The sequence below is a fragment of the Neopsephotus bourkii genome, unplaced genomic scaffold, assembly GCF_033783945.1.
Source record: "Neopsephotus bourkii isolate Nb327-2 ecotype Australia unplaced genomic scaffold, CSIRO-AGI_Nbou_v1 NB_1298, whole genome shotgun sequence".
Lineage (NCBI taxonomy): Eukaryota > Metazoa > Chordata > Aves > Psittaciformes > Psittacidae > Neopsephotus > Neopsephotus bourkii.
The window spans coordinates 230,096-245,305 of record NW_026901782.1 but is presented as its reverse complement, the minus strand read 5'-3'; the positions used below and the strand labels follow the sequence as shown (position 1 = coordinate 245,305).

Here is a 15,210-nt window from a genome sequence, read left to right as displayed (position 1 = left end):
GCTCTTTCCCTCTGTCTCTGATCCCCCATGCATCTCATTTCTCATCTTTCCTACTAATTTTCTTTCATATCCATTTTCGCCTTCCCACTTGCTTAGTCTATTTTTCTCTTTCCTTTTCAGTTGCTGTCTTTCCTGCATTTTGGCATACTTCTATCTCATTCCCTTTCTATCTCTCTTTTCCTTCCTCTCTTGATTGCTTTCCCCATCTTCTTTGTGCTTTCCTCTGCCTGTCTTTCACTCTTGCTCACGCTTCCCCCCTCTAGGTACCTTTTCCTATCCCTGTCTTTCAATCTTGATTGCTCCTTTTGACACTCCCTTTCATTCTTGCTCTTCTGCCTCTTTCACCCTGTTACTTCTATTTCCTCTGACTCTATGCTGTATCCCCCTCTTTCTCTTTTCCCCACCTTTCCCTTTCCCTCTCACTACTTTCCCTTTTGCTCTTCTCCTTCTCCCCCTCCCTTTTTCGATTTCCATTCCTCTCATTCATGCTTCATGGAATCACAGAATGGTTTAAGTTGGAAGCGACCTCTGAAAGCTGTGTTCTGTCTGTTTACTTTACATTTTCTGTGTCAGCCAAGATTAGCATTACAGTATCACCAGAGCTATGGCATTAAAAGTCTTATGTTGATTTTTCTGTATTTTTCTCAGCTAGAGTCCAGTGAGGAAGAGGGTCAGCAGCTAGTATATAAAAGCATCTTCCTCAAAAATCAAATTGGTCTTGACCTCAATTTCTTGCCGGTGAAACCATTTTTGATTACTGTTCCTTTTGTGCTTAATAGTATTAGCATTGTCTCATCCTTTGTAAGAATCATTTTGCTTCCAAGAGAAAGTGTGTAGTGAGTTCTACAGTCTTTATGCTAACACTGAATATTGTTTTTAATTATTCAGCTTCATACAAGTTATTTCTAAGTCCAACACTCATATAAACTTGTCCACATAAAAAGTATATATAACACTTGGGCTGAGTAAGAGTATTCTTGCATAATCTCAGAAGTCATCTCATTTCACCACTAGGAATAATGAGTCTCTGAAGATGAATCCACTGCACATTGCACCCGAAGAGTCTGTGAGGAAAGCTGGGGCAATACTCTGGTACACTGCATGAAGTATACACAGTGCACTAAAGCAATGCTCTCCCCTTTCTCTTAATTACTTTGGATATTCCTTCCTCTTAATTCTGCAACTGTAATCTTCAGACTGAAGCACAGTACAAACTTTATTTCTTCTCTACAATTAGTAAGGGCTGCATGATGAAGCTAGGTTGTCAGTGGCTTGTATGACTGCTCAAGCAGGAGCAGAGCCATTCATGGGCAATTCTGGAAAGAGAGGACCGTATTTTTAGACTTTTATTTATATAATTATTGTAGAAATGTTTCTAGATATAACCTCTACTTTTTGCTGTTAATGGTCTTGTCTTACTGTTCTAACTTGCAGGTTTTTCTCTTTCGCTATTTGTTTTCTATTTTTTTTTTTTTTTTTTTGTTCTGTGGCCAAAAAATCTGACTGCTTGGTTCTGGTAGCTGTGGATAGGACTGTACATGGGATATGGGATGCTGTCCTTCTGCATTTATCTAGGATTTTTCTATCTTCTTTTCTCACACCTTTTCTTGAAGTGCACAAATTCTTTTCAAATGTGTATGGTATTGGGATGGCAGGAGTAATTTCAGGAGAGAGCTGTTATTCTAGTTCAGTCACATGTTTAAAAATAGTTACTGTAATGGAAAAATACAAGAAAGAAAGAACAAATTCTGCCTTCAGTGCAGAAGAGTGAGCATTGCTTCACTGAACTGTAGAATAGACCACACTGGAAGGGACCTCCCAAGATCATCTGGTCCAACTGTTTGTGAGAAAGGGAGCCTCAATGAGATCATCTACCACCCCATCCAGCTGTGTCTTGAAAACCTCCAGTGATGGGGACTTTATCATGTCCTTGGGGAGATTATTTCAGTTACTTACTCTTCTCAGTAAAGAATGTCTGCCTTGTACTGAAGTGAAATCTCTTCCTTGTACCCATGGCCTCTTCTCGATGTGGTGTACCTCGTGAAGAGAGCACCTTCATCCTCTCTGTAGCCACCCTGTAACTACTGGAATGCTATAATAAGATCTTCCTGAGCCTTCTCCAAGAAGGGACCCAAGTCCTACAATGTAGGGCAGGCTCTCCAGCCCTTTAATCATCTCTAGCCACCTTTTGGACCCTCTCTAGTCTGTCTGCCTCTTTTTTGAATTGTGGGGACTAGAACTGAACACAGTATTCAAGGTGTGGCCTGTCAAGCACTGAGTAGAGAAGGATAATCACATCTCTCTGCTAGTGATGCCCTTGTGGATTTAGCTCAGGACCTGATCTACCTTTGTTGATGCAGCAGCACTCTGCTGACTCTGTTCAGCTTGTTGTCCCCTAGCATCCCCAGGTCTCTTCCAGCAAGGCTGTTTCCCCACCACACAGATCCTGTACTGGGCCCTTTGGTTATTCTATTCCAGGTGCAGGACCTTGCACTTGTCTTTGTTAAATTTCATACACTTCTTGCTAGCCCACTCTTCCAACATGTCCAGGTCTCTCTGTAAGATGGCTTTCCCTTCTGATATGCCCACCTCGCCACCCAGTTTAGTGTCGTCAACAAATTTGGTGAGTGTGCTTTCAATGCTATCATCTAGATCACTTACAAATATGTTGAACAGTTTGGGGCTCAGTATCAGTCCCTGGGGAGCCCTCCCTAGGAATGCCTTGTGGCACTGTTCATACGTCCCATTAGGCTGGTATGTTCTAAACTGTTCGGTTTGAATTTAATTAAATAATATGTTAACTGTTTATTTAAGTCTTCTCAGAGCCTTCCTGTCCAGAAAAATTGTCATATATTATTTTTCTTTGCATCTTCATCTAAGTTGATGAAGAAGAGCTGTTTGTTTACAAAGTGGGCAGGACAGCCTGTAGATGCACCTTCCCAGAAAATCAAGCTGTAAGTTTCCCTTTTCTTTCGTGCATGTATTATGCTGATGTAAAATGCTTCAGGATTTTTCATGCCAGAAGTCTTTAGAAGTGCTAACTTGATTTTAGAAGAATGCTTTACAGAAAATTGACTAATGTTGGGCTTTGAAATACTTAGGATTTGTGTTTTGCTTGTTAGGAATTTTAATAATTTGGTTTATATCTTGTTGCTTTAAAGTCTGGGCCAGTGACGACAGGAATAGACTGATTTAACTTCCTTGGTTTTCTTGGAGCTGAGCAGAGTAGCATGTGTTAAGTATTAAAGTGAACAGAGGCTTATGAGAAAGCTTGAAGCAGTGGTAACAGGCAGACACAGTCACTATATGTGTGAAGTCACTACATGAATGAAGAAAATGCCTATCATGAAGAAAATGCCTGTAATATAGAATAATTTTCTTCATTACAGGCATGTAAAATGTCAAAGGTACCTGCTGAAAAGGAGTAAAACTTCTCTGTAGTGAAGAAATCTATATATTGCATGGCCACATTGCCTAGAGTGCTATCTGTTTGCCTGCAATCCTGGAACAAACATGGATGATCTAGCTTGTGAAGTGTTTTCGCTTTTGTGTAAGGGAAGGTGAGGACTGATGAAGTAAAAGCTGAGAAGCAGAGAATTTCTAGTCCTTTGTAAGTTGATTGCCACAGGATCTGGGGAAATGAGCACATGCAAGGGGTGTATTGGATGTAGTGAACATCTCTCCAGTTAGGTTGCCAAGATTTCCAGGAGCCATTACTAAAAGTACCCAGTTAAATAGTGGTGGTAGCCATTAAGAGTGGCTTTTCACGCCTTCTGGCCCAGTGTCAGCATAACTGGATTCCTACTTGCAGTCTAATGTAGACCTTTGTTAGGTATCCAGTTTAGGGAGTTCCACTGGAACTGTTTTCAGGAGCCAAGCCTGACTGAAGACTGGAAAAAGAAGTCTGAAATTTCATTGATATGTGCTCTGTATTTTAGATAGAGCTCTGTTCTAAGCAGGTTAGCTGGTAGTACACACCAGCAAAAAGAGTTAGCTCTGCTGGGTGACTGTAGCTACTTCTTTTCCTGACAGGAAACTTCTGGCACAACTGATTATGTCAGCAGTGAAAACAAGCAAAACTGTTGATATAATCTTATTTTTCCTGCTCTTAATGATGAAATGAAGAGTATTAAAGATTCAGGTGTAATAGCCTTTTACAGTTAAATCTTTATGAGAACCTGCTGAACTCTACACTACCGTCTACATAGTACAGTGCACTGTAACTTACTGCCATAGACATTTGACTTTGTTCAGGTCATTAGTTGTAGCTTCTCCACCTTTATTACTGGGAGAGAGGATGCATGGGAAAATCAGTGGTCATCCCCAAGCTGTAGAATATACTCAATGACTGTTTTAGATGGGTGCTACCTACTCTTTTTGACGTCTGTCCATTGATATGGTTTGGTGTCAAAAATTATGACTCTATAGAATTAACATTGTTCTGATTGACAGCCTGCAACAGAGTTGGTCTTGTAAATTTTCAAAGGACTCTTGGTTCCCTTGAATCTGCTAAAAATGGCTAAAAAGTGTTTTTGCATGATAATGCAGGATTGTATGCTACAGTCTAAAATAGCATAGCAAGGACTATACTAGGTGAGAATATGGGATGTGGGAGAGACGTAGCAAGTTTGCTGTTGCTGCTAAGCTAATTGGTATTTGTTTAGATCAGGGGAAATTCTTGTAGATTGCAGGTACTCTAGGATGTTACAGACACAGTTGGAGTGTTACAGGATTTGTTGCTGACTGCAACCCGTTATTAGTACACAAACAGGGCAGATTAGCAAAGTGCCGACTATTTTTATAGGTCAGTAAACAGGGAGATTTTGCAAACTGAAGTCGCAGAAACCCTAGAATGAAAAATGCCATTAATACAGTAAAAAATGTTAATCCAGTCAAATTGCCTTCAGATATGCAAATTCAATATCCCTGTAAGAGGTAATCTGGGCAGTGATACTCAGCTAGAAAAGACAAGCTGGAAGGGTAGAAATGCTGGAGGATAACGTTTACTGAAAGGATTCAACATATTTCATACTGAAACCCTACAGACTTGGCCCTCCCTCCCCCAGTCCCAGAAAAATTACAATCCTAGGGTGTTCTTCACTCATCTGCTTGCATATTTCTAAAATGTTTATTTAATATGGTGGATTAGAACAAATGTTGGAACAACGTAAAATTGTGTATTTTAAAATTCCTTGTGGAAGCATTTGTAGGGCTGCCTGCAAAGGTTTTTTGCTTTATTTTTAAACTACAAAACTTGTGCCACCATCTGCCAAGTATTCTACGTAACTGGGAGACATGCTTTTACAAGAAAAGGGTGGTTTTTCTTTCATGCTTTTGGCATCATAGTTTTTTTCATCTTATAAACCTTGTATTACCCATTTTAATGGCACCTTAGAGACAGATAGAGAGGTGAAAGATTTGTTGACAAACCATTGGCAGTTGGATCTAGGAGATACAAGGCAGCAGAAAAATCTATTAATAGCACACTTGCTTGGCCATATTTTTCTATGTATTAAATATTCAATTAAAAGAGGATTTTTGTTGAAAGACAGTATGTGCTCTAGACTATTTGCAGTCTAAATATAGCGTGTTCAGTGATGTGAATCTTTAGTGTTCTTTGCTTCAGAATTCTTCTAAGGCATTGTCTTTTCTGGACCTAACGATCTTCAGCATCAATCTCATCTGAAGTTTGGATATGCTTTTTCATCTTTAACACATTTGGATTTCTCATTCAAGTCCAAAGAAGCTAGCTAGCTAAGTGAGCTCAATATCGGAGGTTAGGTACTTGTTTTTTTTCAACTCCTGCATTATGCAGAGGCTGGTTCTGTCAGAACATGGTGATATTGTGTACAGCTTACATCCCTCTATGTTCTTCTCCTTTGAACAAGAAAAGGCATTGACTGCTGCAGAGACAGCTCTGTATGGAGTAGTTACAGGTTTATGCTTTAGATGTGCCTTGTAATCTTCTGTTGTTTCCACTGAAGCAGCACTGAGAGGTTGCAAGGTTATTCATTACTGGCTGCTCCTACCCATAAAAGGTAGGGTACAAGTGGCATGCTACAGCTAGCTTTCTGTGCTCTCCTTGTGACTTCTTTTGGAATACTCGAGAGCCAGCTGAACTACCTGGATTGCCTTGGTCATGTTAGCAGCAGCAACCTGATCCCTATGCCCTGTACCTTGTGGCCACTCTGTGTGTGTAGAATGAGTAGGAGTGCGTAAAGTCATTATTCTTAGCTGTTCAGCAAATGGGTACCTGGCACAAGCAAGAAGAAGGCATGGGTTGTGCCTTAGCATCAGAACAGCTGAGTAGGTCAAACCGCTTGGGCTCAGTCATTCGGGTGCTGTTGCTGCAGCAACACACATGTGAAGTCCTATACCAGCTCCAAAATAAACAGGATTATTCTGAACCCCATTAACAGTTCAACTTTGTGAATACAGTATACTTTTGTTGCCTTCTCTAAATTGCACTGCTGCATTTTACAGTGGAACTGTCCCAAGATTTCCTTCTGCAGGTAGGTGTCTATGTTTTATTGAGAGATGAAGAGAGTTCTCAGACCTTTTGGAAGTAAAGGTATTATATAAGCAGAAAAGCATTCATTATCTTTACTTTATCAGAATATAGAAAAAATTGTACCATTTACTTACTGACTTGGGGATTCTTTGCTAGAAATCATACTGTGAAAATGCAGAATTTAAATGTTGCTAGTAAAGATTACTCTGTGCTGTCATTCCAGTTTAAAATGCTAGTAGTTTAAATACCATATCTATCTAATTTTTGAGCCAAAGAAATGAGTGCACAGAAATTCTATTCAAAACAATCTTTCATTATTATCTTCCAGTGATATTCCAATAATATTCTAATATAATGATCTTCCAATTTAATTTCTTCATAATTAAAAAAGTACTTTTTTTTTCTTTTTTTTAATTTTAACACCACTGATTTAAGACTAGGAGCTTTCTCACAATAGGGCACTGAATATGTTATTAGGTGAACACAAACTAAGGAAGAATATATGAACTGAAATTTAAATTTAAAATGCAGGGCTCTTGGAAGACCTGTATAAGTTCATGGATATTCTCACTTCCTTCTTTTAGGATTCCCTTGAAAATCCCATCATGAGCTTAATAAATGTGATAGCCACTACCACTGATAGCCTTTGTCTAGCTGGTCAATAAAATGCTTTTTTTTACTCCAGAAAATGGTTTAAAAATTACCTGTTTGTCTATCTGACTCAGAACCCATTTCCTCTGTTTATTCAGTTGTATCATCCAACTACTACAAATACCGTTTTAGTCATACAGCATGAAAACAGCTAAGAATGAGTGAATTGCAGTTTGTTTAATCCTTGTCAACAAAATCAGTTATTAAACATAAAGCTGGTTATTTACACAAGCTCACTGAAGACTAAAATAGTTATGCAGAAGCAGGGAGCAGCCTAGTTCACTCCCAAGCCACAGTTTTCTTGGCTAAGCAGCTAGGGAAATAGTTTTCTATGAAATTAATATATATTTTGCAATCATTCACACTCACTGTTTTTAACTGATATTTTAGCTCTACTTTCATGACCTGTTTTTCTTTCAGCTGAAAGGCTTGGGAATTTTGCTCTTTACTTTGCTAGAATAAAGAAATGTATCCCAATTATTTTGATTTATAAATAACAAGTTTAATAGTTTTACTATGTAAAATACTGCATTCTGTGGCTTACTTAGTCGTGAGTGACTAATTCACACCTCACAGAAGTGCTAATCATCTTACATTATTATTACTTGGAACCAGATCAGAATTAAAATCTGGGAGGAGCAGAACAGATTTTCAGATCAGAATGTTAGTGTAAATCATTTCTGCTTTCAGCTGATATGTTCTTTTGGAACTGATGATGTAAAATATATTGATGGGGAGAGAAAAGTGTTCTGCTTATTATTTCAGTGAAAAAGCTTTATTCTTTCCTTCTCTCTGAATAGGTAAGCATCTGAATTTGGTGCAAATTAGTCTCTGCAGACGTGGTTTGGGGAGAAGGGACATGTGCCAACCCAGTATCATTGCTGTGAGTTGGCACTTTGGGAGGGAACAACAATCAAAGAGCAGAAAACCCTTTCACTTCATTTCCATCTGGCTCCTGTCACCAAATACCTTAGTGTGACAGGTCTGGACCATGTAGGTTACATATGGGATAGACATTTCTAGCAATACAGTAGACCCAGTTGAGCTGATCTGCTGTGACAGGAATGCGTCACTCATGTAAGCCTACGAGTATGATGTTCTCTGGAGAATGTTACATTAGCTAGCTTTGCAAAGTATGTTAATAGCAGTTTTTATATTGCTTTGTACAGTGTTACTGGCTGTGGGCAGCAGTGTACTCTAAGAAATTTTATGCCCTGTACAAGAGGAGCAGGCTCCATCTGGTTATCCATTGTACGGGTTAGGCAGCTTTGTGACGAGTACTGAAGTCTTTCTTCTCTGCCTCTTACCATCCAGATACTGTGAAACAACAAGAGATGAAGCTATCTTTAAACTGCTTAATGGAGACTTCAGCAATTAAAACAAAGTATATTAAAGCACAGAACCTTCCAAGTGTGAGGTGAACTACTGGGTGCCTTTAATGCGGAGGCAGTTGCTATGCTTACACTTAATGTACTTACATGTTATAGGATATATAGAGACGATAAGGACAAACTTTTATTAGTTTCATCAATAATCAGTATCCTGACACAAAGTGGAGATCTGTGAGTGTTCTTTGGTTGGGAAATAATGCTAAAGTAGAGAAACTGTTAAGTCTTTACTAAGTTTGCCTGAGAACGAACTCCTCTGTTTCTGTTACCAGGAATTCAGCAGCAGTGGGTCACGGCTGTTTCTGCTATGCTCTAATGCGTTCCCTTCCAGTTGCCGTATACATAGTTTTGGTGACAGGTCTGCGTTACCACCTGTTCATATGGAGCGTCTTCTCACCAAAGTTACTTTATGAGGGAGTGCATGTGTTCATCACAGCCGCGATCTGCCTGTTCTTCACAGCCATGGATCACAACCATTCTCACAAAGTGCAAGATTGAAAGAAGTGTGCGGTATGCAGATCTGCATTGCAATGTCCGGTGCGACATGGGGATGGAAGAAGGATAATAATGGCTTTAAATTATTGCGCAGAATTTGAAGATTAACCTTGTTTAACTTAGTCAAAGTCACGATTTGAAGGGCCTGTGCTGTTTTAAAACTTGAGTCTGCTTTAAAAATGTTTAATTTAAATGAACTGTTTTTTCATGGATAACTTTTGTTCTGTAGCTGTCATTATAGCACTTTCCAAATCACAGAATGGCAATATTATGTGATTCAAATTTAAAAATGTACATCTTAATCTGAGTAAAGACCACAGGCACTGAAACAATCTTTTGCACATACAATCTTTTTTCACCCTCTTAGATGAAAGATTCCTAAAAATATCCAAGAGGATTTCTTGGTGCTGTTCACAAGACTTTGCATTCATTAGCCTTGGGGGTTTTTGTTTGTTTTGTTTCTAGCATGTGCATTGAAATTGTTACTAAATTATTGTACAAATATTCCAGGTAAAATATTTTTTTGCTTTGCATATACAGCATTTCTGTTTAAAGGCTGTATTTTCTTTGTAAGATGAGTGCAACCATTGTCTGCAATGTATTTCGATCTGCCTATCCAGTGACTTCAGTTACTGGATAGGAAGGACTAATGGGCTAACAAAGCAATGATTCTTTTATGGAGTCTATCCACTGTTAAAATGTTGTTTCTTTTTATTAACCAGGTTCATGGCAACTGTGCTGAATGTTTGACTGTGTTTTCCATGCTAGGGTAGAGAGTTATGACCCATGAGCACAAAATATTTTAATGGCTAAGTTACCAGCAAAATAAAAGGTGTGTTTGCATCACCTTCCCTCTTAGTGGCCTGTCTAGGCACCTCATTTGAATGTGCTATGATTAATTCCTAACAATGTTGTTTTCTTTGTTTCTGTCAAGGGGATAAACATTGATGACTATCTTGTCAGTGTTCTTTATGTGGGTTTTTCTTTCCTCATATTTTTGTCCATGTTAGCAGACAGTAGGATTTAATTTAAATGTATTAGAGGTGCAGCAGAAGAAAGGCACACAAGAAAGTTTAACTTTTGTTATAAATCTGAAAATAAAAAGCTTTTAAGCCCTATGTAGCCAGCAGTGCATTTGTTAGGATCACTGATACAGTTTTCATTTCATGTTTCAAGTAGTGCAAATCTCAAAAAGCAGGCCTTTAGTTTATGTGCATTAATAATGAGCCATCTTAATCTCAAAAAATGAAACTTTTTTCAACTGTAAAACAACAGAATTTTCAGTACTCTGGCCACGTACTGCCGTTTGCCTGGAGAAGAGACTGGTGGATCTTAATGTCATTCACTGTGACCAGTTGGGAGTTTGAAAATTCAATACTTTTATTAAAATGGTTTTTATTGCAAATCGTGGAATACTTAAAACAGCTTTTATTTGTGAGTGTTGTACACATTTACCGTTTTCATCATTCTCGGTATTTTTCTGGTTATCTGTTAGCTAGCAACCATATGGGGATTATTGACATAATCTCTGCTTACTTGGCTAATTCCTAAGCAATCCTCCCTAATATTCATACAAAATATCTTTACAAGAGATTCAACTTGGAGGGAAAGGGTGATAATACAGAGAAAGAAAGGGTGGAGGGGAAGTTGCTTTGGCACTCCTAAAGTAGTGAGAGTTGAGTTGACATCCACAAGATCTTTTACTCCTTCTGTCTGATATTTTTTGCTTCTAGTTTATCTCTTGGACATTTTACCAAATAGTGGAATCTAAACTGTTGTGTGTGTATTAAGGTTGCATTTCTTCATGTTACTTAGTTAAATAATCATAGTGTCCCCTTTCTTCTCTGAAGTTGAAAGATGTCCATATTAAATCTATGCTTGGAAAAACTTTTAGGTCTTCGAGGAAGGGAAGGAGGAACTTAAACTGTATCTCTGTCTTGAGTTACACATGGATGATACCTCAAGAAAGCATTTCAACTTCAGAATTGCCATTTTTATTCCTTTTTGCCTTTCTCTTTGCGTATAGACAAATTAAATACTATTTTAACTTACCAGCTTTTGGGCTATGGCAGTGCAAGGCTGAGGCAGCGAAGGAATGAGCTGATTCTTGCCAGAGGCAAACAGACTTGAACTGGGGAATTATGTAAAAATAATTTTACTTTAAATCAACCCAAAATTTTGGCAATTTTATCTGAATGTACAGGAAAAGCAAATGCCTGAATACAAATTCTAATCTCACTAGTTAGCTGTTCCCCTTCCCTCCTCATCCCAATTTTCCTTGTCACGTTTGGTGTGTCCCAAACCATCAGACAAGGAAACAAGTGGTATGAAAAGCAGGAATGATACATGTGATGACTTCTGCTGTTATTAAGATATCAGTTTCTTCTGTTCAAGTGCTTTGTAGTTGCTCTTCCAGTATTAGCCTGGGCTGCAGCTACCAAAGCGGTACCCTGTGCACAGGCACAGGCTCCTCCTTAAACACATTCCGAGCATGGATGTTGTGTACTCCTCTTGCTGGGATAAGGTTTTGACACATAGTTTATTTTTCCATGCAACTTCTTTGCTGCTGGTTACAGCCGGGTTCACGCAACTACAGTGGTCTATATTATATCTGCTAGATTTTCCTAGATCACCGTCAGTCAATGCAGCTCACTGCCACTCAAAGCTTGTAACATCTGTCTGGTAAGATCCTAAAGATACAGAGTGTGATGAACCTTCAGCTAAGAAGAGACCCTTGTGAATGAATTCAGTTTTAAGAAAAACAGACAAAAAAATGTTCAGACAGTACATATCTGTATTTCTGCTCTATAGAAAAAAAAAAACCAAAAACAAAAAACAAGTTTTCCCTGGGTCTGTGTAAGCCATGGTTTGCAGCCATATTCCTGTTGCTGGTATGCAGACCTCTTACCTTACTGGTGAGCTTGAAGTGCACTGGTGTCCACACATACCTACTAAGAGTGGAGACTGTACTCATAAATTAGGAGCTAATGAGAGGATGGGGCACTCAGTAGTGATGAAGGGCTCCATCAGAGAAGTACACTGACTAGCAGCCTGTTTATAACCAGTCCTTTTTATCCACTTCTTTCTCTACTTCCCCATGTTTTTTCCTCCCTGAAGGATGGATCATCTTGATCCTTCTTTTTCTCCTCCTTTGGTACATTCCCTAAGCCTTAGATACTGTCAGATGTATTCCATCAATCCCCTTAAAAGTGCCCCATAAATTTTACAGAATTCCCATGTGCTCCTGGGGCATCTCGGAATGAGTTCTGTTTTCCTTCAGGCAGTAAGATTCTTCAGTCTGCAAGGTCCTCCAGGAGAAGAGTTTTTATGGTTGACTACTCCTGGTGGGCTTCACACCAGAGACAACTGTCTAATTGCTTAATGAGTGATTAGATTATCATCTAAATAAATTACTACAAATTACTGATGAAGTGTTTAGGCTATAGAGATCCTCAGCATGTCCTTGTTCATCTGACCCTCTCCAGACCTTTCTGTTAACCGCAAGTAGTCTTCAATCAGCTACATTCACAGTGATTAGTGCCTTGCTTCAGCCGAGGAATAAGAAAGCATTGGGGAGCTCTTTTCGCTGCAGTCAGCTCCCAGGATGGAGGGCATGGAGATGATGGAAGTAGACACTGCTCAGAAGGGCACAGGGACAGCCCCAAAGGCAACTAGCACATGTTGCAGGACAGGGCATTGCCAGAAGGCCAGAGGGGCATTTTTTCCTCTGGATTCTTACTGTCTGGAATGGGGCCCAGACCTCCAGCCTTGGAGATCTTCCTATCTTGGAGCAACCTCATTTTGTTGGCCTTGCTGTGGGCTGGAGGTTGTATCTGTTGAGCCCCAGAGGTCTCTTCCAGCCAGTTTTATTTTATGTAGCCATGTATTTATATGTTAGGTACAAGGAGCGTCATTGTAAGGAGAGCATAAGGAGAGCTTTAATGCCATCTGCCTTAGCCATGCAGGCTTCATTGCCTCCGTAGCTTCAGGATTCCTAGATTTGATGACAGAGGGTCCTGTTTTGCCATTGCTTCTGTTATGATTCAGGTGATTCTTCAAAATGTTCAGCTTGCCTATGAGGGCTGAAGTGAAAGCTGTGGCCTTGCTGTGATCTTTGTGGGCCCATGCCCTGTGTACATTTTGTAGGACATGCAGGTGGCTGACTTTCTGAAGTTGTTTTCCTGACTTCAGACCAGGAGAGTTAGGCCTGCAAAGATGACTTCCTGCATTTTGCCCAATGGAGACATGGGTTCATCCCAAAGGAACCTGTAACCTCTCAACATCTGATAAAAAGCTTGGGTTGTGATGAGGAGCAGTAGCTGACTCCCTCACTCAGCGTAACACAGTTGTCCTCCCACTGGAGGGTGTTGTGGACATGTGATATTAGCTTAAGGTGTAACTCAAGTCCAATCTGTAGCTTAAAGCACACCTTTTTTAGCATAACATGTTGTCACCTTAAGAATGAGGGTGCTAGCCATTAGAGATGGGCTTCAGCATGATGCTCAGTCTCAAGATGGGCTATATATGGTAAAGCTTTAATCACCTATGCCTATTTTACGCCTCTGATTTTTAACACCACAGCATGTTGTATTTGGTGCTGTCTGCTGCAAAGACCACTGGTGATGCAGGACACGACACAGCACAGCTCACCCAGGAAATGTGCACACAGGGCTGGATGGTTGTTGTATCGGTCACCAGCAGAAAGGCACAAGGTCCAAAACAAGGTCTCAGAAGAGGCTAGAGCTGTTACCCTGAGAGTTGGTTATGGTGAGACAGGAAGGCTTGAGCTGAGCTCTTCCTGATACAAAAGATGAAAGCCGCTTGAAGAGCGCTGTTGTTGAAGGGTGTAAGACTTCCCAGTGGGTCAAAATAACCCTACCTGGTCCCAGGCTTTTGCAAAGCTGCAAAAGCTTTTTGTCTGGGATGGCCCCCTGGAAGAGCTGAGCCTGTGGTCCTGAAAATGGCACTGGCATGTGGCATTGTGTGTGTAGTTGTTTAGGCTTGCTTGTTTGGCACAAGTGAGTTTGTCACCGTTTGTGTACAGCAGTTGCGGAGCAGAGCTAGTCTGTAGAGCCTTTGGGTGGCTGGGCACAAGATCAAATTAAAAACAACATGCCACAGAATCATAACACTGAAATCAACATCTTATTCTTTAAAAGCTGTCTTTAAAATGGAAAGTGACAAAGATTTACTGGCCCTAATTCTGCCTCAGCCCCTGCATGTAGTACTTCCTGCAGTCAGCTGTAGACTCCCAGAGGTGCTTGATTGATGGGAAACCCAAGGCATGGGGACAGAATACATTTGCATGTATCGAGGGTGGCTTTTTGTTTTGAAGAGCAGCTTAAAAAGAGACCAATACAACTGATGCAGCTCTCTTGGCTGGCATCAACAGCCCAGAGAAGCAGCTTAGGAGTGAGCAAGCATCCTCTTACATTTCGGCTGCACATGAACTCCCCCTGCACGTCACTGATCAGCACTTTTGGCAGGAGCACCAAATGCTTTGTTCCTCCAGAAAAGCCATGCTTGTCCATGGAGGAAGGTTCTTGGGACTCCTCTTCCACAACTGGGACACACGACAAAGCTGCTAAGAAAAGGCAGAGGCCAGCTAGAGAGAGCTGCCACAGGGAGGCAGTTATGACTGGCGTTTTGTTGTCTGCGTCTCTGCCAGTGACATGTTTGTGGGGATGTGGACGTGCCTTTCTGCAGTGGGTATCAACAGGCAGCGTTGCCCATTTAATCTTACTAGGCAGCACGCCATAGCACAGAAGTCCTATGCTTCCCTCCTGCTTTCCCATAAACTTAGTGGGCTAGCCTGTGGAGATACACCATGGGAGGTGAACATGCACATAGCACCCAGGAGACCACAGCACAGCACTTCGTGTCTGCGTGTGGTAACTCCCTTGGTGAGCAGCAGCATGTGGCACAGCTTTGGTTTACAAAGCACAGCCTGGTGTGCACAGCCTATGTAAATATATGGAAAAGCACCCTCCTCTCACTCACATGTTCAGAAGCAGGCACTGACGGGTGGTAAGGAGTTCCATGCTCTTCAGCCCTGGGTGCACGGAGGGGACTATGGGGAAGTCCTGTGAGGGCACTGGGGCTCCCCCAAGTGGGATGGGCAGAGCACTTCAGGTAAGGCAGAGCTGTGGTAAGGGGGGTACAGGG

At 40.6% G+C, this 15,210-nt stretch overlaps 1 protein-coding gene across 2 annotated transcripts in view; it reads left to right on the top strand.

Annotated features, from left to right (window-relative positions):
* Positions 1–9,561, top strand: part of PIGG (phosphatidylinositol glycan anchor biosynthesis class G (EMM blood group)) — an 82,903-nt gene extending 73,342 nt beyond the window's left edge. For both annotated transcript variants that reach the window (XM_061366054.1, XM_061366055.1), the window contains exon 13: positions 8,823–9,561. In XM_061366054.1, coding sequence (XP_061222038.1) covers positions 8,823–9,048 — 226 coding nt within the window. In that variant the 3' untranslated portion in view covers positions 9,049–9,561. The remainder of the gene's footprint in view (positions 1–8,822) is intronic.
* Positions 9,562–15,210: the final 5,649 nt, after the last annotated feature.